Source organism: Pteropus alecto, unplaced genomic scaffold (genome assembly GCF_000325575.1).
Source record: "Pteropus alecto unplaced genomic scaffold, ASM32557v1 scaffold10, whole genome shotgun sequence".
Lineage (NCBI taxonomy): Eukaryota > Metazoa > Chordata > Mammalia > Chiroptera > Pteropodidae > Pteropus > Pteropus alecto.
The window spans coordinates 6,488,390-6,515,346 of NW_006431210.1; the positions used below are offsets into that span (position 1 = coordinate 6,488,390).

General features: G+C 42.5%; 1 protein-coding gene across 2 annotated transcripts in view; it reads left to right on the forward strand.

The window, feature by feature from the left end:
* The first annotated feature begins 3,118 nt into the window (after positions 1–3,118).
* GPD1L (glycerol-3-phosphate dehydrogenase 1 like) overlaps positions 3,119–26,957 on the forward strand; it is a 35,885-nt gene continuing 12,046 nt past the window's right edge. Inside the window, exons 1-6 of one of the 2 annotated variants that reach the window (XM_015597171.2) lie at positions 3,119–3,203; positions 3,550–3,727; positions 13,369–13,413; positions 13,614–13,754; positions 15,285–15,423; positions 20,700–20,812. In XM_015597171.2, the coding sequence (XP_015452657.1) occupies positions 3,196–3,203; positions 3,550–3,727; positions 13,369–13,413; positions 13,614–13,754; positions 15,285–15,423; positions 20,700–20,812 (624 nt within the window). In that variant the 5' untranslated portion in view covers positions 3,119–3,195. The remainder of the gene's footprint in view (positions 3,204–3,549; positions 3,728–13,368; positions 13,414–13,613; positions 13,755–15,284; positions 15,424–20,699; positions 20,813–26,957) is intronic. The other variant, XM_015597178.2, reaches the window with a different exon arrangement.

Sequence of the window (26,957 nt, forward strand, 5' to 3'; positions counted from 1 at the left end):
TTCATTTGCATCGTATTATAGAAGTTGTGAATTAGTCTATATTTTGAGGCCCAAGACTTAAGATAATTCCCAGTTTCCTGGGAAATGTGATTTTATACATCTGTTTAAATACCCAGGACTGGTCATCAGCAGACCTGAGTCCCTCTCCCAGTTCTGCGACTACCTAGTTGTGTGACACAAAGTCAGAGTGACTCTGAGCCTCATGTGTCTTAATCTGCAAGCTGAGGAGTTTGGACAGGATTATACCTCCATCCTGCAGGCACTGCCCTTCTGGCTTTGGCTCTTTCTACTTCACAACTGTACTGTCATTTGCTTATTATACTTTCTTTAAAACTTGGCCTTAAAAGAAAACTTTATATCACTACTGTAAATGTCATAAGTACAAGGTAACAACAACCAGTAGAATGATAATAAAACAGTGTGATAGAGTTCTTGCCAGATCCTAACCAGCCAAGGCTCAGAGAGTCTGAGGCCTCCTAATACTTTGTAAAGAAGGGAAATAAGCACATGCTAGAGAAAAGTAACATAGTAGCGCTCAAATGAGACGTTCTGCATTCTCTCAGAAGGGTCATAGGAGTTGGAAAGGGCACAAGTGAGTCACTGTCATTTGGTGCTGTGTGTAGGGGTAGCACTGAGCCATTGGGGGTACCCCTGGTACCCTTTTCTCATTTTGGAAAACACCAGACTTGAACATAGACCTGGAAGGGGCCTTAAAGGACATCTGCCCCACCTGCCATATAGTAGATGGGTGAGCTGGGCTAGGTGTAGAAATGGCTGCTCGTGCCCTTGATCCAGAGTGTAAGGATCCATGCTTGACTGTGCTTGTGCTGTGGCAGATCGATCCCTGAAACACAGAGAACTCCACTGTTGTGCCCGTGAGACCCCAACCCCCACCACTGCCTTCAGAGACCATAGTCAATACTCTTATTTTAAGTCCAGTTCTAATATATTTGTGCATATTTTGGAGTGGCCCTCTGAAAACCCGTCACTTTTTTTCTTTTTTTAGAAAAGAAAAAAAAAAAAAGAGGAACAGGGTATGTCCTTTCAAAACACTCAGGTTCCTCCAAAACATTCCCTTATGCTCTCCCTGATTCCATTTCTTCACATTGGTCAGACTATTTCAGAGCCAAAAAGGAGTTTGGGGTATGGAATACATTTAAAAAGAAAGATAAGCTATGTCGATGTATAATTGATGTATAAAAACACAGAATGTATTTAGTGTATACAATTTGATGGGTTTGGAGTTGTGAAAACACCTATGAAACCATCAACCACAACTGAGATAATAAACATCTGTCACCTCCAAACGCTTCCTCCTGCCCCTCTCCCCATTTCTATTGGTAAGAACACTCAGTATGTAAGCTGTAGGCTTGTCACATATGGCTTATATTATGTTGAGGTGGATTATACTTTCCGAGGTTTTATAAGTGACAAAGAAAAGTTGACAGCAAAGAAAATATTTGGTTCACTTTGGAAATTTTACTAGATTGTAAAAGAGATTAAAACAAAACATAATGTTTTAATTCCCAACCAAAAAAAAAAAAAAGGGTTATTACATAAGTTATTTAGAAAAGACTAGGTCTTACAGGCACCAGAATCCTTTTGTTCCTCTCCTTTACTTGTACTTTTCTTCCCTCAATCCTGATCACCCTCCTCACCTCCTGCCCTCCACCCACATCCCTGAGTGACAGGTCCAACCTCTTGGCCTTGAATTACCTGAAGTTACTTCCAGTTGCCTCAAAATCGCTGTGTTTGGTGTACCGCTTAGCTATTGCTGCAAAAGCCCACCCTTCCCCAACTCCGCTTTTTAAAATAATGGGCACTTATTGTTGTTTGTGAGTGTGGATCAGCTAGATGGTTCCTGGCTTGGCTTGGCTCACTCACGTGTCTGCTGTTAGGTGAGTATTGAGTGGAAGCTCTGCTTTGCCTGCTCTTCCCACCCCTGATTTATAAAGCCCTTTTTGTTGAGGTGGATTAGAGGTATGGCCTTCCTCAGCACCATTCCCATGTCTTCTCCTTATACCCCAGCTGGGGTCTGTCTTTCACGGCTCTCTCAAAAGAAGGTCGGCATGGGGGACTGCTCATGGATTAACATGAATTGCAGCTGAGTCCTTTGCATTAAAGTCCACCGTGGTTTGCCCTTCTAATCATATGTCTCTCCGTTCCCGTTTACCTGTTGTCCCACACTGATCTGTGAATTCCTTTTATCTTGTTCATCTCTCTGAGTGATAAGCTTTTGAGAGCAAAGGCATTGCCTTTTCTTTGTCTTATCACCAGCTTCTAGCCCAATGCATTGTACACAATAGGTACTCAGTAAATATTTGATAACTGAGATAAATGAGTGAGTGATTGAATGAAGTTATTAATAAAACCAGGGAGGAGGCAGAATGAGATCCTGATGACCTCACATGAGTAAATAATAAACTGAAGTTTCCCGTACTTAATATTTGTCCTGTCATTTTAAGCCCAGCGGAACCTTAAAGGATGTACAGACATGGTCTGGTGGGCTTCATTCCTAACAGTTCCAATTTTCGTTGAAATTTTCTTAATTCATTTCAGCAGATGCTACAGGTTTGCCTTTGGTTGTAAATACTTGGCTTCCCCAAGAGAAGGCTATAAAGGGGGTTATTAGCAAGTGTACCCTTAGAGTCAGGTCATGAGGAGTCTTAGAGTTCTGGTTTATTTTCCCACCTGGTTCACTAGACTTGGATCCTAGTGTTTTAGAGGCCCCTCCCTCAGTTTGCTCAGTTCTCCAGAATCACACTCACTCCTGTTGACCTTGTGTGAGTTACTTAATGCCAGGGAACACAGTGAACCTGAGCTGCTATCTCCCTGTGAGTATGAGCAGCTATTTCCAAAATTAAAATAAAGGTGATAGTGATGGCTTCTTGGCCTCTTTTTTTTTTTACAAAGTGTCAAGAGGAGAATTGAATTAATGGATATTTAGCTAATAACTGTCCTGCTGGCATAGAAAAAGAATTTACAGGTAAAGCCACAGAGCTTCGATATTGACAGCTATACTTTTGAGAGGGAAGAAGGCACCAGAGTTCTCGATCATCACGTCAGCAGCCTTTCTTGGTCCCTGGGGAGCTTTAAAAACTACTGACGCCTGCTCTTTCCCATCTTGTAAGATGGCAGGACAAAAAGCCGAGAAGCTGGACACTAAGGAGAAGAAACCTGAAGCCGAGAAGGCTGATGCTGATGTAAGATCAAGAAGGGTAACCTCAAGGCCAAAACACCTAAGAAGGGAAAGTCTCACTGCCACTGAAACCCCTGTCCTGGTCAGAGGAATCAGCAGATAGTCCCAAAAGGCCACGTACAGGAGGAAGTATTCAGCAGCTAAATCTGAGATTAAAAAGAACGAAGGAGCTGCATGCTACTGTCACAAAACCAGTTTGGGGTGACAAGAATAGTGGCATCACATCTTGGGTTATAAGCTCAGGGCTTGGATCAGAATCAGAATGCAAGTCTTCTGAATGAGAATCTAAAGCATTTTCTCTTCTGCCCAAGTGAGTTTAATTTTCTTCTTTTTCACTGTTTCTTTCGTAGGGGTTCAGCTGTTGCAAAAATAATTGGTAACAATGTCAAGAATCTTCAGAAGTTTGCCTCCACGGTCAAGATGTGGGTCTTTGAAGAAACAGTTAATGGGAGAAAACTGACAGACATCATTAACAGTGACCACGAAAATGTAAAATATCTCCCAGGACACAAGCTGCCAGAAAATGTGGTGAGGCTGTAAGATGAGAAGTACATTTGGTTAATTCTGAAAGTTATGCTTGGCCGAGTCAGTGCTTGGGACTTAGGGAAATACAAAAGCTCCCTCCCTTTTCCTCTGTTCCTTTGTCCTACCTAGTTCTTTGCTTGGTCAGTGCTGGTTTTCCGGACTCAGTGAATAGGCTTTGTTGTAGTTTGCTAGGGCTGCCATTAAAAAGCACAATCAGCCAGATGATTTAAACAACAGACATTGATATCCTCACAGTTGCAGAGGCTTCAAGTCCAAGATTAAGTTGTCGACAGGGTTGGTTTCTCTGAAGCTCTCTCCCTGACTTGTAGACGGCCACCTTTTCCTTATGTCTTCGTATGGTCTTCTGTGTCCTAATCTCTTCTTATTAGGACACCAGTCTGGTTGTATTTGAGCCCACCCTAATGACCTCATTTTAACTTAATCACCCTTTATCATGACCTTGTCTCCAATTCTGACCTATGAATTTTTTGGGGGGACACAGTTCAGCCCATAACAGGGTACTTTCTTGGCATTGAAGTACAGGTCATATCAAATCTGGAACTAACAACCTGCCTTGGGCTGCTCGTGTCTCCTGGTAACTCCTGATATACCCTTTCTAAGTGTGTGGGTTGTGATCCACTCACTAGGACACTTGACCCTGGTCTGTAATTAAAATCAGAGTCAAGACCTAAGTTACAGAAGGGGATTGGAGAAAATAGAAAACTGTCAGACCGACAGTTTAAAATTCAAGCTTATTGGGTCTGGGAGAGAAAAATAAAGGTTGTTGCCTCATTTCAGTAACTTGCAGGGGATGTTAGAAATGAGCATGAGGAAGAAAAAGATGTTCCTCTGTTGCTTGTCCGAGTAGAGTTTATGAACTTTTGTGTCCAGCTTCACCCCTTGGTAGCTTTCTGTAACTGTTCGAAGTCCAGATCATTGTGGCTGCCCAATTCCTGTGGTTAAGCAGCGAAACTCATCTCCTTTGTTAATGAAATACCCATGAAGACTTGTAGTCACTCACCAAACCTTTATGAACAGGTACTGTGCATGCAGAGTACAGCATTGGGTGCTGGAGGCAGAAGGAGGAATAAGATGACCTTCTTTTCTCATGAGTCCAGCAGAGGAGACAGATTTGTAAACTGATAAGTGCCAGAAAGTTTGGGTCTGCAAAGACCTTGCTCATTGAAGATTTTTGTTTGGCTTTCGGTTAGTGTTCATTAGTGTCAAGCACTGTGCTAAGTATATTGTCTCATTTAATGCTCTTAACAAGCCTCTTTAGGTCTGGTGAAGAACAAAATTCAACCAAGTAAAGTTGAAGATCTAGTTGGCTTTATGAAATGATTCTTGAATTGGGCAGCATTCCATCTAACAGCTAGAAGGGCGCTGGGAGGAGTTGTACAAAATGGAAGGTTTTTATAGGCCGAAAGAGGATGGGGTCAGAGTAACTCATAAGAGTGGATTATTTCAGGCAAGGTCACCTTCCCTTATAGGTAGGCAGGGGGTCTCATCAGGCAGATTATGTCAAGTGTTGATCAGGAAATTCCAGACCAATTGGTTTAAAATTCTACTCCAGAGAGAGGCTGAAACTACAATTAGGTTATTAAGTTTTGGTTTGACATGGCTTGGCAAAATGACCCCATTTTGGCTTGTTTCTTTAAAAAAAAAAAAAATCCAAGTTGGTACTATTAGTTTGCCTACTATGATGATGATTCTGATTTTATAGGTGAAGAAACCATGGCTCAGAGAGGTTAATGAACTTGCCCAAGGTCACATAGCTAGAGGCTAGGGTTGAAATTTGATTCCTGATGGATTCATTCCTGAGCCTGCTGAATCCATTGCCTTCGACAGTGACTTTCTCCTCTATGTTACTGAACTAGGTCCAGGCAGCTTTAACCCATGCTTATTCTTGGTGCTGTTGGTGGGGAGAGAAAGGATCCCCAGGGCTCTGAGCTTGGAAGTTAAGTTGTCCAAACATCTGGTGGAAAGATTAAAGGGAGCAGCTGTTTCCACTGCAGTGCAAGGCCTCTGAGGTCACATCTGATTCAAGCCTGGAGTAGAAAATTCCTCTGAGCTTCACTTCTCCTATCCCTATCAAAATAGATTGCTCCTTTCCTTCTGTAAACCACATGCTTCATTACATGTTCTTGACACTCTGCTTTGTGACAGTCTCTTATGTATCTATCCACCCCAACCTGCCCAGAGTACATGAACTTGACTTTTTCGACTTTTTGTTCTCCCATAGTTCCTAGCACAGTGCTCAAGAAATGTTGGAGGAGGCGAATCTGCCACATGGTTCTCTGAAGTTCCCCTGTGCCATGAACAGGGGAGCAGGAAGGGAGGAAGAAGGGAAGGAGTCGACATAGAAGAGTTAAGAATCTTAAGCCTTAAAATGAACATATCCATTCTCTGGAGTGGACGTTTGCACGGTTTCCCGTTGTCTGCTGTGATGGACAGTGCTCCCGGGAACAGCCTTGTACATGTCTCAGCGGTGGGGTCGCAGGGTGCCAGGCAGTGCATGTCTGTCATTTACGAGATCACACCACTGGTTTCCAGGGTGGCTGTCTACGCTCCCCAGCAGTGTTTCAGAACTCACATTGCTCCACATGCTTGCCATTGCTTGGAGGAGGATACTCAAGGTATTGGAAAGTTTTATTTCTTAAGCTGGTGAAAGGTACACAGGTGTTGATTTTTTTCTTTATACTTTCTGTATTCTTGAATTGAACTTACAAAATGGCGCATAATAAATAATTTCCAAAGTTGAGAGACGGCGAATTGTGAAGGACACACCCTTAGAGTCAGAGAGCCTGGGCTCTAATGCTCACTGACTGAGCCTGGCAACCCCACTCCTGGTAAAATGGGCTGGCTGTTCTTGGGGCCTTACCCCTACAGGGGTTTTGTGAGGAGTAAATGAGATGGTCTACATAAGTCGTTTAATGTTAACCATTCATTAAAAGCCAGGGGTTTGTTTCGTCTTATTTTTGTATGTTTATTTCAGAGTTTTTCCACATATCTCAGTCATTTAAAAAGTCAGCTAGTGTTAGACAAGAGCAATGTTGTTACCATTATTTTAAGGTAAAAAATCAGACAGAAACATTGGCTCATCTAGAGCAGGGGTCCCCAGCTGGCTGGTCCATGGCCTATTAGGCACCAGGCCACACAGCACCAGGTGAGTGGGGGGGGAGCAAGCGAAGGTTCACCTGTATTTGCAGCCGCTCCCCAGTGCTAGCATCACCGCCTCAGCTCCAGCTCAGATCATCAGGCATTAGATTCTCACAGGAGCACCGGTCCCTGGTGCCACAAAGGTATGGGACTGCTGATTTAGAGCAAATGTGGATCTGGAACTAAAAAGTTAGCTTTAATCATTTTTATCTTAGGAATTCAAGCAGGTAGAGACTTGTTACATTTCCATCAACCTAGGATTGTTATTTATGATGTCAGTAGATGTGCTGCCTGGAGACTATGAGTCTTTTGTGCTTGGGGCACCTAACCCGCTGCCCGCCTAATCCTTCTCCAGATCCGTGCTCATCTGATGACCCCCTCTACGTGGGAATTTTTTTACCAAAGATGTCCCCAGGTCAGCACCTGCTCACTGTAAGCTAGAACAATGTGGGTTTTCAATTTCTTCTTAGACCTGAATGGAAAGCACACTGATTTCCCGCCACTGTAAGATAAAAATTGTTGATCTCGTTTTATAGCTCTGTCCAGGGCCTGAGTTTAGCACTTATCCAGCTGGTGAGCTCTTCTGCCTTTTTGCTCCAGCTTTCAGCGAACCTTATTGTGACACCAGGATTTATGACTGCAGCATCCTCTATGAAATATAGTCGTCATTGCCTCTCATCTCTGTCTTCTAAGCCTTGCCACCTCTTTTTTTTTTTCAACTGCTTTACTAATTCACAGACCATACAATTCACCTATTAAAGTGTACAATTCAGTGGTTTTTAGTACATTCAGGGCTGTACAGTCATTACTACAATCAATTTTAGAATATTTTCATCACCTTTAAAAGAAACCTCATTCCTTTTAGCAGTCACCTCTTATTTCCTATTCTTCCCTCTCCCCGCTGCCCCCGCCAAGCAACCACTAATCTACTTTCTGTCTCTAGATTTGCGTATTCTGAACATTTCATGTAAATGACACCATACAGTATGTAGTCTTCTGTGACGGAGTTCTTTCATTTGGCACAATGTTTTCAAAGTTCATCCACAGTCTAGCATATATCAGTACTTCACTCCTTTTTATGGTTGAATAATATTTTATATTATGGCTATACCGTATTTTGTTTATCCACTTTTTGGCTCCATGAACAATACTGCTGTAAATATGTACAGTGTTTCGTGTGAACATGATTTCAGTGCACTTGTGTGTATACCTAGGAGTGCAATTGCTGGGTCATATGGTAACTGCGTAACTTTGAGGAACTGCCACTATTTTTCCAAAGTGGCTATACCGTTATACGTTCCTACCAGCAGTGAGGGTTCCAGTTTCGCCACAGCCTTATCAACTTATTATTATATGACTTCTTAGTCCTAGCCATCCTAGTGGGTGCAAAGTGGTATTTTGTTGTGGATTTGATTTTCATTTGGCTGGCGGCGAACAGTGTTGAGCATCCAATGTGCTTATTGTGCATCCATGTACCTATATTCTTCGTTGGAGAAATGTGTATTTGGATCCTTTGCCCTCTTCAAAAAAAATGGATTATCTTTTAAGTACTGAGTTGAAAGAATTCTTTATATATAGTAGATAGAAGTCTGTTTTTGGATTTACAATTCAGAAGTATTTTCTCCCTTTCTGTGAGTGTTCGCTTTCTTGATGTTATCCTCTGAAGCGGGAAAATTTTTAGTTTTGAAATTCAGTTTACAGGTTAGTCGTTCTCACCGACTCTTCGAATTTGGCTTCTGGCATAGGCCTGTATTCACTACTGTTTCTTCAGTACCTAGAGTAGTGACTGGTGCTATTTGTGGTCTAAATGGTTGCCAGGGACAGTGGAAGTGGTGGAGGACAAACTGGAGTGAAGAGTGTCGTTTCAGTGCTTTAGGTGGTAGCCTATGCGAGATAAGTTTAAGCCAAAACAGTTTTTAAAAAATGACCATTTACTTTTGGTTATGTAATAGGGTTGTGATAAAATCTATTAATTTTGGCTAAAAGGCTTCTGAAAATTAGAATATTGAGAACCTCACCATTAACTCTTTCCTCCCTGGGTTTAGCTTTTTGAAAATTGGAGGAGAAATCTTCAATGGTGCTCCTCAAATTTAAGCGTTGCTCAGAATCATTTGGATTGCTTAAGGTGAATTACTGGATCCAGGCTGAGAATTTGTATTTCAACAAGTTCTCAGGTGATGGGATGCTGTTGGTTCAGGAACCACAGTTTGGGCACCACTGTCTACATAATAAATTTGTATTACTAGTAGTTGGGGAATCCAGGCACTTAACAGCTGTCTTTTTGTTTTTTAGAAGCAACCTCATGTACCAACATGCCATATTTATATAAGAATCATCAGATAAGGTTGTCTGTATCTGAGGCTCATTCTTCTGAATGTGGAGCCAAGGATGTGAATTTCACCTATGATCTTGGCAGAAATCGAAGTTAGGAGAACAGGAGGGAACCACAGTATTTTTGAACCTCTACTGTGTGCCAGCTAGTACTTTGCCGTATTTAACTCATGCCATTGAGTTTAATCCAAGTCCTCATTCCCTCGAGAATGTAGTTGAGTTGCTGCGGTGTCCAGTTAGCTAACTGGAGAAAGAGCGAGGCCAAGATGCTCACACACTGCACGGTGATAACTAGTCCAGGAGGCTACAAAAGAACCTCCAGGCTTGTCCACACAGACTTTACTGGGTCTGTTTTAAATGACTTTATTTATTGTTGATTTTTTTTATTAACTTAGATGAAGAGCCATGGATTTCTGAAAGTCTGAGCATTAAGTAGGCCTTAGTTCTGATTGGATTATTTGTCCTCTTTGCCAGTGAAAGGTAAGCCCTTTTATTCTGAGTTGTCTTCCCCAACATATTTCAGGATCTTTAATGGTAGACACTCTCAGATTTGGGCAGGACCCCTGTGAAATAGATCTGCATTTCCCAAGCAGTGTCTTGATTTCGTTTAGAGTAAAAGATGGGATAGAGGCCTAGCTAAAGGATTTATTCTGAGAGAGAGTATTCAAGTTAACGTGTTAGTTGAGGAGAGCTTGTTGTGATACTGCACAGGAGGAATAATGTTCTGTGAATGGACCGTGTGCTCCATTGAAAATCAGCTCAGCTTACACGTTTCCACGTTGCTGCTGTGGGTTAAACTCTAAGCATTCTCCCACGGAGAGTAGAAGGATGTCTGTACGTGGTGAGCGAGTCTCCAGACTATTGTCCTAGAGACACGTCACGTTCTCAGCCAACCCGGTCAACTGCAGGTTCTTCTTTGATTTAATGACGAAGGAAATGTAAGAGACAGGAAGAAATCTGGCCCAGCGGGCAACTTCCTCGCGAATGGTTTTTAACAAGGGACATGGGGATGGGCTGACTCCTGAAAAGTTAAGAAGTCATAGGAGACGGGTGGATCTTTCTGATGAAGAATCTCTTTTGTTTTATATCATTTCAAAGCACCATCACTGACGTAGTTTGAAAGTACTCTAAAAGTGCTGGGTGGAAAGGGTGGTTTTTATCCCCATTCTATATGGGTGGCTAAGCTCAGTGAAGATAAGTCACTTGTCCAAGGTCACACAGTTGATCACTTGCTGATGTGGGACTCTAATGTACATTTTTTTTCTCATTGATTCTGGTATCTTTTCTGTTTCACCATATTGGGAAACGCCCTGAAAAGACTGAAAGGGAGGGAAGGGGTGTGTGTGTGTGGGTGTGTGTGTGTGTATTTTTTCCCTTGGATAATTCTAATTCAATGATTTAGAATGTTAGAGAGAGAGAGAGAGAGAGAGAGAGAGAGAATGGGCAAGAGGAGAAACAGTAAGTCTAGAGAAAAAGAAATGTTTGAATTAAAGTTGAGGTTGCCAGGTTCTGTATGAGAAAGTCTTAGAAGTCCCCACCTGAGTAAGGCTAGTAACTTAAGGGAGAGTGAGGGGTCAGAGTGCTTATGAAGGCTTGTGGGGGTGGGGGGACCACAGGCAAATATAAAAGAGAATAATGAGCTTTGCCAATTAGAGACAAACAGAGTAATTGTGGGTTGACATCAGGAGGCTAATGCAATAGAATAAAATGCTTTTTTGGAAGAGAGAGAATCTGCAGATGCGAGGGAACTAATAAGCAGGTAGACTTTTGGTGATGAGTCCTTGTCACTTATGGCTACCCAGCCTAAGTTACCAATCTGGAGAAGCCCCTGCTTTAGAGATTTGAATAAAGAGGGAGAAGTGCTAAGCTTTGGGTTATGATCTGCTTGCTACAGGGAATAACTCTGCATGGTGCCATTCAAATCAACCTAAGTTAACAGAGAATGTTTTGGTTCATGTGACTAAAAATCCAGGTAGGGCTGGTTTCAGGTGCAGCCTGAACTAGTGGTTTAAATGTCAACAGGCCCCGTGTTTTCCTGTTTCTTTGCTCTGCCTTCCACAAAGTTGGCTTCATTCACATGGGAGCCCCTTGGCAGGTCTGGGTTCTTCCCACCACATTTGCAAAATGGTTGTAGTTGTTCCAGAACTCACACCGTCATCCCACACCATTCAAAGGAACACCCAGTATCTACTGCATTAGAGTGAAAAAGCCCCAGCAAACACCTCCTTGGCTCCAACTGCTTTATGTGCTCATTGGCTTGAGCAAGTTAAGGACCATCTGTGTGGAGCAGTGGAGGGGCCAGTTCCCCACAAATTCTGTGGTTAAAATGGTGAAGCAGTAGCTTTTGAAATGAAATCTAGGGGTACTTTTGCTAGAAAGGAGAATGGATCAGGTGGTTGAGAAATTATGGAACTCTTCCATATGAACCAAAAGGATAAGGGAATGAAATAATTTCAGATAGATTTCCTTGGGGAATTCTCTGAATGAAGGAGCAATTCTTGGCACATGTATTAGGTTAGAGAGTTTGCTAAGAGATAAGAGACATGGTAATAATGTGACTTCAAGAACAAAGGGATTTATTTCTCTCTAACCTAACTAAGGTCTAGCACCTTTTCTTCACACCATTATTCTTGGTCCCCTCTTTCTTCATCATTTCCTGTGCCATCTCTAGGTCTGAGTCGCCATGGGTTTCAACTAGCAGAAATGGGGACGAGAAAGAATGGAGGCAGTGGCCCCCCGTTTTAAGGGCTCTGGGCCGTGAGTAGTGTGCAATGCTCCCTCTCACATTCCATTGATGAAACTTGGTCCATGGCCCTGTGTTACTGCAAGGGCTGCTGGGAAATGCAATCCCTACCTAGGTGACCAGTGACCAGCTTACAAGAAGAGAAGGAATTTTGGTGAGGAATTGATGTTCTCTGTTACAACTCCCAATGATTTCCTAGACGGCTTACCCATCCTGAAGGACGTTCCTATGGCAGATAGCACTTCCTCAGAGAACAGTCTTCCTCTAAGTCCCTTTTGGGAACCAGGAATGCTCGATGGGAACTGTATCAGTTACAGTTAGTTTCAAGGTCATGTGACAGAAAACCTAAAATAACAAAGTGACCTAAGCAGAGTAAACTTTTGCTTTTTTCCCCTTATGTAAAAGATGCCCATCATATTAACGATGCATCATGGCGTCAGGGACTCTTTATCCTACTGTTCTGCCATCTCAGCATTTGGTTCCCTCCTCATAGTCCAAGATAACTGTTTGAACTCTAGCCATTTCTTTACATTTCCTCTGGCAAAAGGAGGAAGAAATGCCTTTAAGGGCACTTCCCAGAAGTCCACACACAGCACTTCCATTTAGACCCCATTAGTCAGAACTTAATCGCAGGGGGCACTTAGCTGCAAGGGAAACTGGGAAATGTAGCATCTCTTCCAGGCATTTCTGAGCCTAGTCCCAAAGCAGAGGTTGTCTTGTTGAGAGAGGAGAACAGACATTGGGCAACAACAGGCAGTCTCTGCAACAGACCATATGACCCTTTGCCATCACTAGATGCCCTCATCTCTGCCCGTGTGTGAGTGTGTGTGTGTGTGTGCGTGCGCGCACGCACACATGCGCACCCATGTTAAATTTTCAAACCCATTTGCGTACTTATCTGAAGGAAAGAAATCATCATAATAGTTGACATGTATTAAATGCATACCAGGTGCCAGGCACTGCTCTGTAGCAGTAGGGATAGAGTCAAGGGAATCAAAAGAGCTCGATGAGGTGCTCAGAGATAAGTAGCAGCAGGAAGGCATGGCTACCCCTGAAAGGGCAAGGGGGCAGACGTGTCACCAAACCAGCCTGACCAGAGCTTAGAGATGTGCAAGACAGGAGGTATAACTAAAATGAAGCCAAGCCAGCACCCCTGCACACCTAGGCAGGAGTGGACCGGGAGGCTCATGAATGCCCTGATCTGTCTCTTCTTCCACCTGGATCTCCTGACAATGTCCCACTTTGGCTGAAACCAACTGGAAGGCAGAGAGCAAGGGCACACAGGGGAAACACTCCACAGAAAACGGCCTCCTAGGAAACAGAGTGGGGCAAAGAAGGGCAGAAAAATGGATTGGGGATTGGGAGAGCAACAGAGAACAACCCACAGTATTATGATGACTTCCTTTTACAGGTAAGGAAACTGAGGCATGGAGAGGGTAGATCACTTGCCCAGCTGGTAAGTGACAGAGGCAGGACCGTCCTGGCTTCAGCTGCATGCCTCGAATGAGAAAGGCAGAGCACACACCACACTTGCCTTGATTGTCTGCACAGCACTCTGTACATAGTAGGCATCCAATAAAGGGTCACCAAATGAAATAATTTGGGTCTGTGTGTTTTGGTATGGAAATAAGCATTTCTTCCTCCTTGCCATGATAGGTTGCAGTCTCAAACCTCAACGAGGCAGTGCAGGATGCAGACCTACTGGTGTTTGTCATTCCCCACCAATTCATCCACAGAATCTGCGATGAGATCACTGGAAGAGTGCCCAAGGAGGCGCTGGGAATTACGCTCATCAAGGTAACTCACCTGACCAGGGCAGGAAAAACATCATGAAACATTAGTTCCCATTTTTCATCTGTTGGAGATAAGGAGCTGAAGGGGAAGTTATGGCATGTTTTTACTTTCTTGTTTGTTTTTGTAAAGATGCCTAGAAGATCATCAAAACCATACATCCCATGAGCCTAACTTAGCTCAAATTTCGGAGGGGGCTGCTTTCTGTCACAGATGTGGTGGTGGGCTCCTCCTGGTGAGCCTTGCTGTCAGAAAGAGCCTTCCCGATCAGTATGTGGGTCTCGGCCTGGGTACTGGAAATCATCAGTGCTTTACATTAGCTGGGAAATTAATCATCATTGGTTCCCATTCCTGGTATAATCCCTAAGGAGGGAGTATTAAACCAGAAACCCATGAACCACCCCCAGAGGTCCATAGACAGAATTCAGGAAAGTCATGGTCTTAATTGTAGGGAAGAACATTTTTATTCATTTTAGCTTCTAAGCGAAATGAGCATTTCCTTCATTTATGAATATAGACCATAAGCCAGAATTTCAATAACAGTAGTATTAGCAGGACCTGGGACCTCTTGTCAATAGAAATTAGACATTTTCACATCACTTTACAGTGGCTTCAGATATCTCAAAGTATTCATGCTCATCACTACTTTGAAATCACAGTAAGACCTGCCATGACATCTATTTCTAATTGCATTAATGAAACAGCACATATATTACTTTATCAAAAAATTTTGTTTTTTAACATTTTGGTAACTGTTTCAAGATAACTGTCTTCCTAGGTAATTTTATGCCTTTGCTTTATGCATATGAAATTCTGAGAATGAGTTCATCAACTGCACCAGGATGCCCAGGGTGGGGTCCACATCATAAAATAGCTGAAGAACCCCCTAGAGAAACTCTGCTCCAGAGTGTTCATAGATGAATATTTATGAAAGCAAACGAACAATTCTATTGTCAGTCAGCAATAGAATGGATAAGTGAAGGGCAGACTGTTCATTCTAGAATACTGCACAGTAGTAAATAGGAGTGAACTCAAGCATTCACGTAGCCACATGGGTGACTCTCTGAAATAACAATGTGGTGCAACACAGTACATCACATGTGAACAGCACAATTCCATTTATAGGCTTTCAGAAACAGGCATACTGACTTAACATATTGTTCAGAGACAGTTACATGTGGCAAAATGATCCAAAAAAAAAAAAAGCAAGGGAGCGGGGCATACGACATTTAGGATAGTGGTTCATCTTGGAGGTGAAAGGAGGATGAACTTGGGGAGAGACACGGGGGACTTCAGGGATGTTGATCATGTTTTGTTTATTAATGTGAGTGTTAATAACAAAATTTTTTTTCATTTTATTGCTATCCTTTAACTAGTACATACACAGTATATATACATGATCTCTTGTAAGAAAAAGATATTTTTCAAGATGCATATGCCATTGGATGTCTGGATCTAGATTATTTATAAAACAGCGATCTCATGCCTCTTGTATTTGATGGTTTGTATTTCCCTAAATTCTTGACCTCCTTACAGGGCATAGATGAGGGCCCGGAGGGGCTGAAGCTCATTTCTGACATCATCCGGGAGAAGATGGGCATCGACATCAGTGTGCTGATGGGCGCCAACATTGCCAACGAGGTGGCTGCAGAGAAGTTCTGTGAGACCACCATCGGTGAGGGCTGGCTGGGGCCTGAGGGCCTGGACATTGGGTGTTTTAACATGTACATTTTCCATTTCTGGTATTTTCCACAGTGGACTCTTGCCTGTCCCCTTAACGTTCCTGAGGTGGACCTTCGGTGAGGTGGGGATTTTATGTAAGGAGGCCATTCTGTGGAACTGAAGTGTTTCAACAGCCTCCAGAATGAAAGTAAAAGCCAAGGAGACCATTTTGACCCACGATGATCCAATGATGAATTGAGATTAAAAGCACAAAAATGCAAGGTTACTCGTACCGAGAAGCAGGTGGTTTCACCCATGGTGGGGCTCACCTGTCCTTAGAAACCCGGCTTTTCCTTATTCACAAATGCCAGTGTCTGGATCCTCTGGGATGACAAGGAGATCTGAATATTGGTGGAAATGATCCTTGTTTTCAGGTGAATAAGCTGAGGCTCAGAGACTAAGTTACCTGCCCTAAGGTCATACAGCTAATACAGAACCAAGACATGAACTTGGGTCTCCTGTTTCCTGAAAAAGAAAGCTCTTTGTAGTTTCATACAATGTTGATGTTATGAAAAATTTCTTCCTTTTAAAAAAGGCTTAGAAATTGCCAAGTGCCTGTGTACCATATTAAAGGACGCATAGAAGGGTGATACAGTTGTATTTGCAGTTGTTTTACAAGTGTTTAAGTTTATCTAACACTCCAGAACTTACCCCACCCTTGTCAATCAATGTGAATCAATTCTCCCTGACAGCTTTGTAACAAACTCTGAGAGGTCAGGCTCTCTTAGGTAAGATGGGATGCACAGGAGAAGGTAGCCCCTGATTCTGATACATGCCTGCAAGTTAAGACATTTTTACTGTTTTTGCTTTTGTTCCCTTTATTTTTAATTGCATAGGTATTACTTCATTATTGTGGAAAATGAAGATAATCAAGATAACCATTTTATTAGTTCATTTAATTTTCATTATTTTTTTCTATTTGTGCAGACTTGTTTTTATGGTTAAGTTATATACTGTTTTATAATGGCTTTTTTACTTAATATATAATAAACTTTTAACGTCCATCAACATACATCTTCATAACTACATAGTACTCCATCAACATTCCCTTATGTGTGAGCACTTAAAACTGTTTTTTTTTTGAGAAATATTTTTGGAGAAGAAAGGTATCACAAATAACAAAAAACAATAATAATAATATTTAAGCCTATAATAATACCATTTCCCAGATTGATATTTTCAAAAGTGATATAGCCATAGAGAAGAAAAATCAAACAATATGAGAAGGTAAAATTAGATTGATTGTAATTTCCTACTACATCTTCCCAAAGGATCACTGTAAACAGTTTCTAAATATCCTTCCCGAAAAAAATTTACATACGTATATATACTACTCTACATGTAGGTTTTATTTTTTTACAGTTAATTCTTTTATCCACCTGTGATTTTAAGGTAGCCTGTGAAATTGTTATGTAATGGTTTCTGTTTTTCAAAAAAAAATTATCAGCTAGTTATTCCAACTCAATCCTATTTGCCAATGATCAGTTGGCAGTCAGTTTTGCCAGTTAATTGGTTGGAATTGACTGGTTATCCCAATCATTCCTTAAGGCTGAGACCACATCTCTAAATCTTGATTTAAACCTTATGTCTACCTGTAGGTTTTGGCAATGGTTTTTACCTGCCTGCAATGCCTGTTTGTGGTAGGAAAGTTTCCATTGGGGTGCCTTAGGTCTGTTGGTTTGTAAAGACAGGCAAATACACAGAAGTTACACCTGGTTCCCTCTAGCTTCTGTTTACCCAGTGCTTCCTGTGCCTTCGCTGTGGGTTGGACCATGGTTGGCAGGAGTGACCTGAATTAAATTAAGTAAAACGTTGAAAGCAAGATAGAACACGAAGGTGATATTTTCTGAATTGTTTTATATAACCTCATGAATTAATCATGAGGAAATATCAGACAAGCCCAAAGTAAGGGACATGTTACAAAACAGTGGGCCTTCGCGCTTAAAATGTCAATGTCACTAAAGACAATGAAAGGCCTAGGGAAGTGTCACAGACTAAAGAAGATTTAGGGGTGAGGTCATGAAAGACGACATTGCGTAATTGTTGACTGGAATGTGGTTATATGTTAGGTAATTGTATCAACATTAAATTTCCTGTACTTGATCATTGTTCTGGGGTTATCCAGATCTCCTTTCTTGATGATTTTAGCAACCAACTCATTTTTAATTATGGTAGATTCAGGAATCTTAGCCCACTTGAATCTCCTTTGGAGGAAGAAGACAAGATGGCATTGTTTCAGAATCTTGTGTAAATTGTAACTGACATGTGAACTCCGGTGCCCCCTTGTGGTGAGAGTTCCCTTCATTTTGGGGACTGACTTCACAGGATCGAAGGAAGATTCAGTCATCCCACAGATATTTTTCAAAGCCTATTATGAATCGGGCAGGGCTCTAACTGTCGAGGATATATAAGCTCCTTGCAGAGCTTCTAAGCACAGAAACAAAACTAGAATCACGCTGAAATGAGAGTTTTGAAGGAGTCTCATTAAAAAGGTTAATTTTTTTCCCTCAAACTTGGCATGAAGAGAAAGGGGATTTTCCTGCCTTTTGGTTCATATTGAGTTTGGGGCAGCCTTTCCACGCAGCTGTTGGGCGTTACCTGTTCTGTTGGACGTGGTCTCTGGGTCCCTGCTTGCCACATCACTGCTTATGACCGACGATAATAATAGGGTTAGTTGTTTCTTACTCGTGATTTAAAATAATTTCTTAAAGTACATTTGGGAAGAAGTGAGATTACTATAAATCAAGCCCACTTCTCTAACAGACACTGTGTGTAATTTTCAGTCACAGAAGAAACAGCAGACCCCGCCTTGTATTAGTGGCAAATGGAGAATGCACTTCTCCTTGCCCTTTGTCAGGTGGCTCACGGCTGCAGATTCTAGCTGCAGACAGCTGGATTAAAGTGACGAGTGAGGGGCTCCTCTGCGATGCTCATAACACTCTTGCATTTTGGAGGCCAGCGGACCGGCGAGGGACAGAGGAGAAAGATAGTAATGATGTCATGATGTAGAGGCTGGGGGCTAGTTTACCCAAACCAGGTGATGAAGCTGTTGCACAGAATCACCCAGATGGTCTGGTGGACTGTTTAAAAAAGGAAGAGGACAGTTTGTTCAAACTGACATGGTTCCAGTATTTGGAAAAAGGAGAACTCAGCCAACTAATAGATAATAGCAATGCCTGTAGAATAGAAAATGTGTTTCTAGGTATTGGGCATAGATATTTTAAACATTTTGTCATGGAAAATATCCTTGAAAAGAAACGAGTAGGTAGAACAGTGTCAGGAACTCCATGTACCCCTTGCCCATATTTAGTCTTCTTTCATCTGTATCCCCACCCTCTCTCTTCTCTCCCCTGGATTATTTTGACATATTACTTCTGGGTGTGATTTTAATGGTTGACAATCTTTTATTTTTTGCATTGGAAAAATGTGGCTCTAATTGTGATGTTTGTTTTTTGCTGGTTTATTTTCTCTTTTCCCACCCCTGAGAGGCTGCATAGCATGGCATAGAGTGTCAGAGCATGAGATCTGGGGTCAGGGTATGTGGGTTGGAATTTGAGTTTTGCCTCCTTCTAGCTGTGTTACCGTGGGCAAGTTGGTAAACTTCTCTAGGCCTCCTGTCTCTTAAATGGCAAAATCATCGTCATAAGCATGTAACTGTCAGCTAGCCTATCATTATCATATAGGACCTTGAGTGCTCATTACAATTAATAGCCTGTTTTCACACCTGATTCTTATTTAACTTCACAGCAGTCCTAAGAGAGTCATAGTGTTTTATTCATGAGGAAGCTGAGGCTAGAGGTTGTAGCAAAGGTTTGCAAACTTCTGTCCTTTGGAATCACCTGGAGAGCTTCAACAATTACTAATGCCTGCTCTATCCCAGAGACCGATTTAATTAGTCTAAGATGTGGCCTGGGCTTTGGTGTTTTTCAAGATCCGTAGGTGATTGTAACGTGCAGACAAGCTTGGGAACCTGGAGGCAGGCAGAGCCCCAGTACTGTAGTCCTCTGAGCTTTCTGGCATCTGTGTGCAGTCATTCACTGATCAGGAAGCCAGGACTTGGTGAGTTTTATCATCCTGATTTCCAGAGCTGAGCCCCACCCCTCCCCGCCTCCCCCCACGAACCAGAGTGAGTTTCACATCAGGCTTTATATAAGTAAAGTTTTATTTTGTTTGTTGTTGTTTTTAACCCAAAGTGCTGAAACAGACAAACAAAAAATGCATGAAAACTACTGAGCATCCATCTCATTCCAGGCACTGTCCCAAAGGAGGAAATATAGCAGTAGCAAAAGCAAGTCCTTGGAATGCATTTCCATATTCCACAATGTAGTCACTGCAAATATTTGTAGATGTTGTATCGGTTCCTTATTGCCACAGTGATGCTAAGTAACAACAATCACAGAATCTCAGTGGCATACAAAATATGCATAGCTAACACATCTGTGGGTACATTGAGGGACAGCTGGGTTGGCTCTGCTTCACATATCTGTCATCTTCCTGCTGGGCCCCGTGAGCTAGCCGGGATATGTTCTCACAGTAAAGGCAGAGGTACAGGGCAACCAGTCCTACTGCACAGTGGGCTCAAGCATCCACTAATGTCCCATTAATCAAAGCAAGTCACATGGCTGAGCCCAAAGTCAGGGATGAGGAGATATACCCCACTTGCTGTGAGTTCAAGTACATCATGTGGTCAAACCTAACATCTGTAGAAGGGTACACTCATCCTGGGGAAATGAGAGGGTGAATGGTTTTGAATGATAATCTATTACAGACGTAAAATAAATACAGAAGTTTATAAGTGTTTAGGGTAACAAAAAGTTGCAACAATTTCAGATTTTAAACACTAGAAAGATACTTACATAAAATAGATGTACACAGTAAAATACAAAGTAACTGTTTAAAGTAATGTAGGAAAGATATGCTGTCATTGGAAATTATTCATGCCATAAAATGGGAGAAAGCAGATTATGAAACCACATATACATTATGTTCCCAGTTTTGAGAAAAACTATGTATATTCATATTTCAGTAAGTTAAAGATGTATGCCAAATGTTAATGATCGTCTGTGGTGCAATTGTGGAATATTTTTTACCTTCTATTTCTACTCTTATGAATTTTATATACTTTGAACATATGTTCCTTTTATAATAAGAAAGTTATTTTAAACTGTTAGATGTGAAAATTAAGATTAGAGACTGTTATTAATTTCCTTTTCTTTAACCTTTCAATAGGCAGCAAAGTAATGGAGAATGGCCTTCTCTTCAAAGAACTTCTGCAGACTCCAAATTTTCGAATTACGGTGGTTGACGATGCTGACACTGTTGAACTTTGTGGTGCTCTTAAGGTGAAGTAAGCCTCGCCCCCCTGCTCCCCCAACCCCCCCCGTTAGTCTTGCACAGGCACTGTTAGCACTGACTCTAAACCTGAAGAATGTGCTTTGTGTTCTATGCATTTCCTTCTGGGAAGAACAGTGAATTGAGAGCCTTGTTTATCACTTTCTGCTTTGCTTCAGCCTTTCCTGGGTGGTTCCAGTTTCTCCCTCCCTCCTGGTTTGGTTTTACTTATAAATCTGGGAGGATTGTGGTGTTTTGTTCTTTGGGAAATTGGCAGCATTGAGATTTGGGAATCATGGAGACCGCCTTGATTGTAGAGTTTTACCTGGGAGCAAAGTCCTCTATTAATTTATATATTTCTCCTACATATGATCTTGATCAGAAAAAGAAACTCGTTTCCTCTGAATCAGGCTGCTCTCTTGGTTTGATGGTTCGCTTTCTTGTTCTTTTTAAAGGAAAACATAGTCTGCTGCTTATGGAGGTTTTTCTACGCATAGTTTTATCTCAGAGAAAAGATCAGATTAAAGAATCAGCTTCTTTCTGTTGGCCAGGAGCCTAGGAGGGTAAAGGGAAATTTCCACACTTAGGCTCCTGACTTGCCTCCGCCTTGTGAAGACTCCATCAAGGTCCCTGCTCCCTATCCTGACTCTGGGAAGCAGCCAGCGGGAGATGGGCTGCTGAGTCATTTCTTTTGTAGCGAAAGCTGCTTTTCAGGAATTTGAGCGCCTAGGGAAGGAAATCAGGTCATCTGGCATTCACCTCACTTTATTAGGTAAGATTTGCAAAGATTTAAAAAAGGCCAAGGAGATCAAAGTCCAAAGAATTTAAAACCACTTTCAAGAATTTATATTGTGTGTCTATCTGTGGTCACAAATCCCTATGCAATGAGAATTTTAAAAATTAAAGCCAATCAAAGACCTGGGCTCCCAGGCAGCACGTGTCTATATTTCTAAATGCTTGTGTGGGGTGTTGTTCTTCACATTTCAGGCAAGCCCTGTTATGCATTTAAGATGCTGGCTTTGGCTGCTTTGTTTATTTTTGTTGGTTGGGATTTTTATGTGTTTTTAATAGCCCTGCATTAGTTTAATGACCACTCGACAGCAGGGGCGTCCTAAATGCCTAATTGCTGAGCACTGGTCTGTGTCACTCCAGAGCTGCTTTTGAGTGACTGGATATTTTTGGTGGTGGACAGGGAAGCTGTGAGATCCTGCCCAGTAGAAAGGGTGATGGGGGAGAAGCAAGATTCTATAATGAGGGCCCTGGAAAATCTCTGCTAATGGGACCCCATGCTATTCTTGTGTCTGAGCTTAGAAAGGCTTTGCATTTTTGTCAGCAGGAGGCCTGTGAGTGGATTTGCCCCTGCTACCATGACAGAGTGGTTCATGGGGCAGATGGGGGTTGAGGATCATTTATCATTTTCCCCCTGGGTATCATTTGAAACAGGATACATCAGCATCATTCCTGTCGGCTTGCATCAGAGCTGGGACTTTTGAAAACTGAGAAACAAGCACTTCAGCAGTAATTGAGTCTAACCATTCCATCATACAGACAAGGAGATATAATTAAGATTTGGGATTCTCCAAAGAGAATAAATGACTCAAACAGAACAAATATTGGCACAGAGTTTGAATGTGGGTTTCAAGAATCTTAGTCCGGTATCTTTGGTTACTATATCCAGCTTGGCTGCTCTGGTTCCTGTCCAGGCAGTTGAATAAATTGAAGCACTCCCTGTCAGAGCCTGCCAAAGCAAGGGCAAATTAGCATATGTTTGTTTTATTACATAATTAATTGTCGTTTTTTTTTCCTGATTGTAAAAGTCACACATTTCACATAACAGAAAGGTGTAAAGAAAGTGAAAGTTATCAATAAGCTTTACATCCTGAGATAACCAGTGTCAGGGTTTGTTGTATACTCTTCAAATTGTTTAGCGAGTGTGTTTCCCCTTTTTAAAACAAAAACTAGATCTTTCTGTTCAAATAGTTTGTTTTGACAAGTTTTACCCTTTTCACATTAACAATCTAGTAACCTTCATACTAGCAAATTTTAAAATATACACTGGTTTTTTGTGTGTGTGCTCAAAAACATGAGGACATTTGGGGGAAAAAAAAAATAGAAAACTCCACTACCTACGAGGATAAAAATAAAAAGAAAATTGAAAGGAATTATGCAAAACCATTTTGTACCAGTATGTCTTAACTGCTTTCAGAATGTCCTTCACCTCATAACTATGTTAATCTCTGAGTCAGTAAGAGAATATTTTTTAAATATCAACTTTATTTAAGTATAACTCATGTACATTGTACTGCTTCCGTTTAAGGTATATAATACAGTGGGTTTCAGCACTTGTGTACATGCACCCTGAAAATTACCATCACAATATAGACCATTTTCATCATTCCCAAACAATTGCATAGTCCCTTTGCAATTCAAACCTCCTGCCCCACCCCAGCCAGGCAGCCATTGATCTGCTTTTATGCACTATAGTTTGCATTTCCTAGGATTTTTATAATGGAGTTGTACCCTTCTGTGTCTGGCTTCTTTCACCAGTGGTGTATTTTTGTTTAATGTAAATTTTAAGAGGTACTTCATACAGAAAAGTATAAAAACCACAAGAGTACAGCTTAACCTGTGTTATTGTTTTAAATAGATGCTTTATGAGGATTAAGTTTCTTTAACAGAGACCCAAAGTAATAGTGGTTGAACAGGCAGAAGCTTATTCCTCATGTATAAATCCCGAATCCATATGACAGCTCTATTACACAGAATTCTCAGGGACCCAGGCTCCTTGCAGCTCACAAGGATACAGCTTTGTCCTTGTGGAGGAGGAAAATTTTACTCTACCCCTCTAGGTTCTTTTGGCTGGTGTAATAATTAAATTAACACGAGAAAATAACAAAATTTAATTCTATAAGTACATACGGGAACCTCACATACATGAGAGGTTCAGAGACAGAAAGGGAAAATGAGGTATATTTGACATCCTGAGGTAATGAATGAGGTAAGACACCTGGGGTTTCAGAGGGGAGGAGAGCAGTTTGCAAGACAATTAGAGCAGATGTTCAGCAATTAGCTACTTGCCCTGCCCTATAGATAGGTCATAAAAAGTTATTTCTGGTGATAACTCTTATTATAGGTAAAACCCCAGTTTAAATTATTTAAGGGAGAGGTAAAAGTTTCTTTCAAGCCCACAGGGTGTCAGTTGCCTTCAGCTCAAAATAATCCACACATTCACATACCTTTGGGAGGCCCATACTGAACCCCTTCATCCTCATGTTCTAAGGTGGCGACCAGAGCTCCAGCCATCACATCTTTCTTCCAGATAGCAAGATAAAAAAAAAAGAAAGGGCAAAGAGCATGTGGCAGCTATCTTCTTAAGGCAAGTTCTGGGAAGTCACAATGTAATATTTTGGCTTTATCTCAACAGGCAGTACTTAATTGTGTGACCATACCTAGCTGCAAGGGAGGTTGGAAAATAGTTCCCGCCCCCTCCAGTAGCCATATACTTGCATGAAATTCAGGGACTCTCTTACTCTGGAAGAAGGAGAGAATAGATTGGGGGGGTAAATGTATAACCTGCACAACAAGGACATGATGTTCCTGTACAGAGCTGTCTGTTGTGAGGTTAACCAACCATGACTGCCAGGTGTGTAGGTTTCCTCCAAGTCCTTGGCTTTGATAAACCATGCTGTGATGACAGCCTTGTGCCTGTTCTCTAGCCAGGGCCACTGCCAGACCCTATCAGCCATGTAGCTATTCGCATTTATATTTGAATTGATTAAAACTTTTTTAAAAATTTAAATTTAGTTTTTGAGTCATAGTAACTCCGTTTCAAAGACTCAGTAGCCACATGAGTCTTCAGTGAGTCTCAGTGGCTAGTGGCTAGCTGCTCTACTGGATAAGCAGATATAAAACATTTATACCATTGCAGAAACTTCTACTGGATGGCACTGTTCTAGCTAAGGGAGCATATCAGAGGGTCGGGTCTGGTGGGCCAGGTGTGGGCTTGACCTCAGCCCTCCTTGGCCACCTTACACAGGGCCCAGCCTGCCAACCATATGTGGTACCCGACCTGTAGGAAGCCCACACTCTGCAGACAAAGCTTCCTCTTACGTCAAATGCACTAGGAGCTGCCCTCCAAAAGAGTCAGCTGGATTGTTGGACATACAGAAAATAGTGAATGGCTTGGTTTCAGTGGCGCCATCCTTCCCACATGGTGAGTGCTGGTGTAACCCAAAGGCAGCACTGGCTGCTTCTCCAGTTTTATATTCTTTATGTGGGAGGATAGGAGCGGAAGGAATTGAGTCCTGCCTAACCCGCCTCGATTCAGAATTGTGAAGGTGGCACTTTGGCGTGGATGAATGCCTCAAGTATTGCCAGAACCCAGGAAACGGGGAGGGGCTGAAGCACGTCTGTCTTCTGAAAATCGTGCTATTTTTAGCTCCAGAACAGTTTAAAGCAGATTTAAATGCACAGTGGATAATGATAACTTTCATAGCTGAGCGATCTCAGAGGACATCTGCTCAAATGCTATTCGAACATGATCTGACTGGCTCTGTGTGTTTATTTTTCTTTTGACAGTGATAAGTGGCGGAGGGAGAGAGCAAGGATTTCAAGATCCATCATAAGGCGATTAAACTGGGTTGGAGCCCAGGGTCCCCTCAGAAGGGAGTTTACCCTGCAGTAGCCCCCTGTCTCTCCCTCCCCTGCCCCACCCCCGCCATGGGGAGGTTATAGGTCTAATGAATACGGTGAGGTGGTCTCAAATCATGTGCCCAGTGGTGAAGGGGCAGAGAGAGTAGCTGGAGCCCCCAAGATAAGGGAGCCATAGGCACCCTTATCTGCCTTTTCTCCACATGCAGTGACATGAAAGGTCAAAAGTACTGCTTTGGAGCCCTGGGTTCATCCTTACAGCTCCTATTTGGATGCTTCCAGTGACTGAGAGCTCACTCCTTTGTCTCCAAGTCTTTTCAGCTGAATGGGGTCAGTTCTTCCTGTTAGAACGTTCTTATCTTGACACTGAGGTGGCTCCTCTGCGCCTTTCACTCGCTGGGTAGAGCAGTGTGGTGTGATCTATTCCCTGGAGAGGACTCGGAAGCTAGGCTGCCTGGGTTTGATACCCAGCTCTGCAGGTCCTGACGGTGTGACCCTAGGCAAGCTACATACTCTGCGTGCCTGAGTTTCCTCACCTCTCACTGTGCATATATAGGACCTGCCTTGTAGGAATGTTGTGAAGATTAAATGCATTGATAATACATGACACACTTAGAACAGTTCAATAAGGTTAACTGTTATTTTTATTATTTCTCCCCATAAACCGTTTCTCCTCCTGGGCCTATCTTTTTACCTCCCAAGCCTCCACACGGGCCAGCCAGGCTCTCCTCTCTGGCATCTAATTGCAGAGGGTTCAGGAAGGTCTCTTTGACCCAGGGCAGGTAGGGGTGGCCAGGCCAAATTTGCCACATGGTGGAAGCAGCAGGGAAGAGTGGGGCTGTGGAAGCAGGTTTCGGGATCATGTCCCAGCTGCCTCACTCACCAGTGAGGTGTTCCCGGCAAGCCACAAACCTCTCTGAGCCAGACAGGAGGACAGATACACCCTTGTCAGGGTCATTGCAGGAATTCCAATGAGACTGTGTGCACGGGACCTGGTGCGGCTCACTGAAGTCACTTCATAAACAGCTCCTCTCCCATCCGTGTAAGGAGCTCCTTGTTGAACAGAAGTCCCTATTATCTTCCCATTCAGTCTGTAAACATTTACTGTGGTTGTCAGGTAACCTCCAGAAGGGGTCACCTGTGTGATGGAGGGGGACACGGGGACACAGTCCAGGAGGCATCAGAGAACAATTTCAGCAATTGAATCATTTGGATCCTAGGTCTCGTCATGTTGCCGTGGTCACTACAATACAAGGCCCAAGCCCTGGGTGTTCTCACAGTCCCCGGCTCTTAGTCTCTGCCTGGTGTTCCACCTCAAAGGTCCAGTGTCCCAGCCCCTCTGGAGCAGAGCTGCAGAACCAGGTCCCACCTCGCCCCTCCGCATCTCTCAAGGCTCCTTTCCCACTGCCTGGCCCCTCTCCGCTCACGCTGCTGCCAGACACTGAGTGCACCACAGCAGGAGTCGCCCACTTCGTCATCGCCGTGCATACCCAGCAGGTAGCTGGG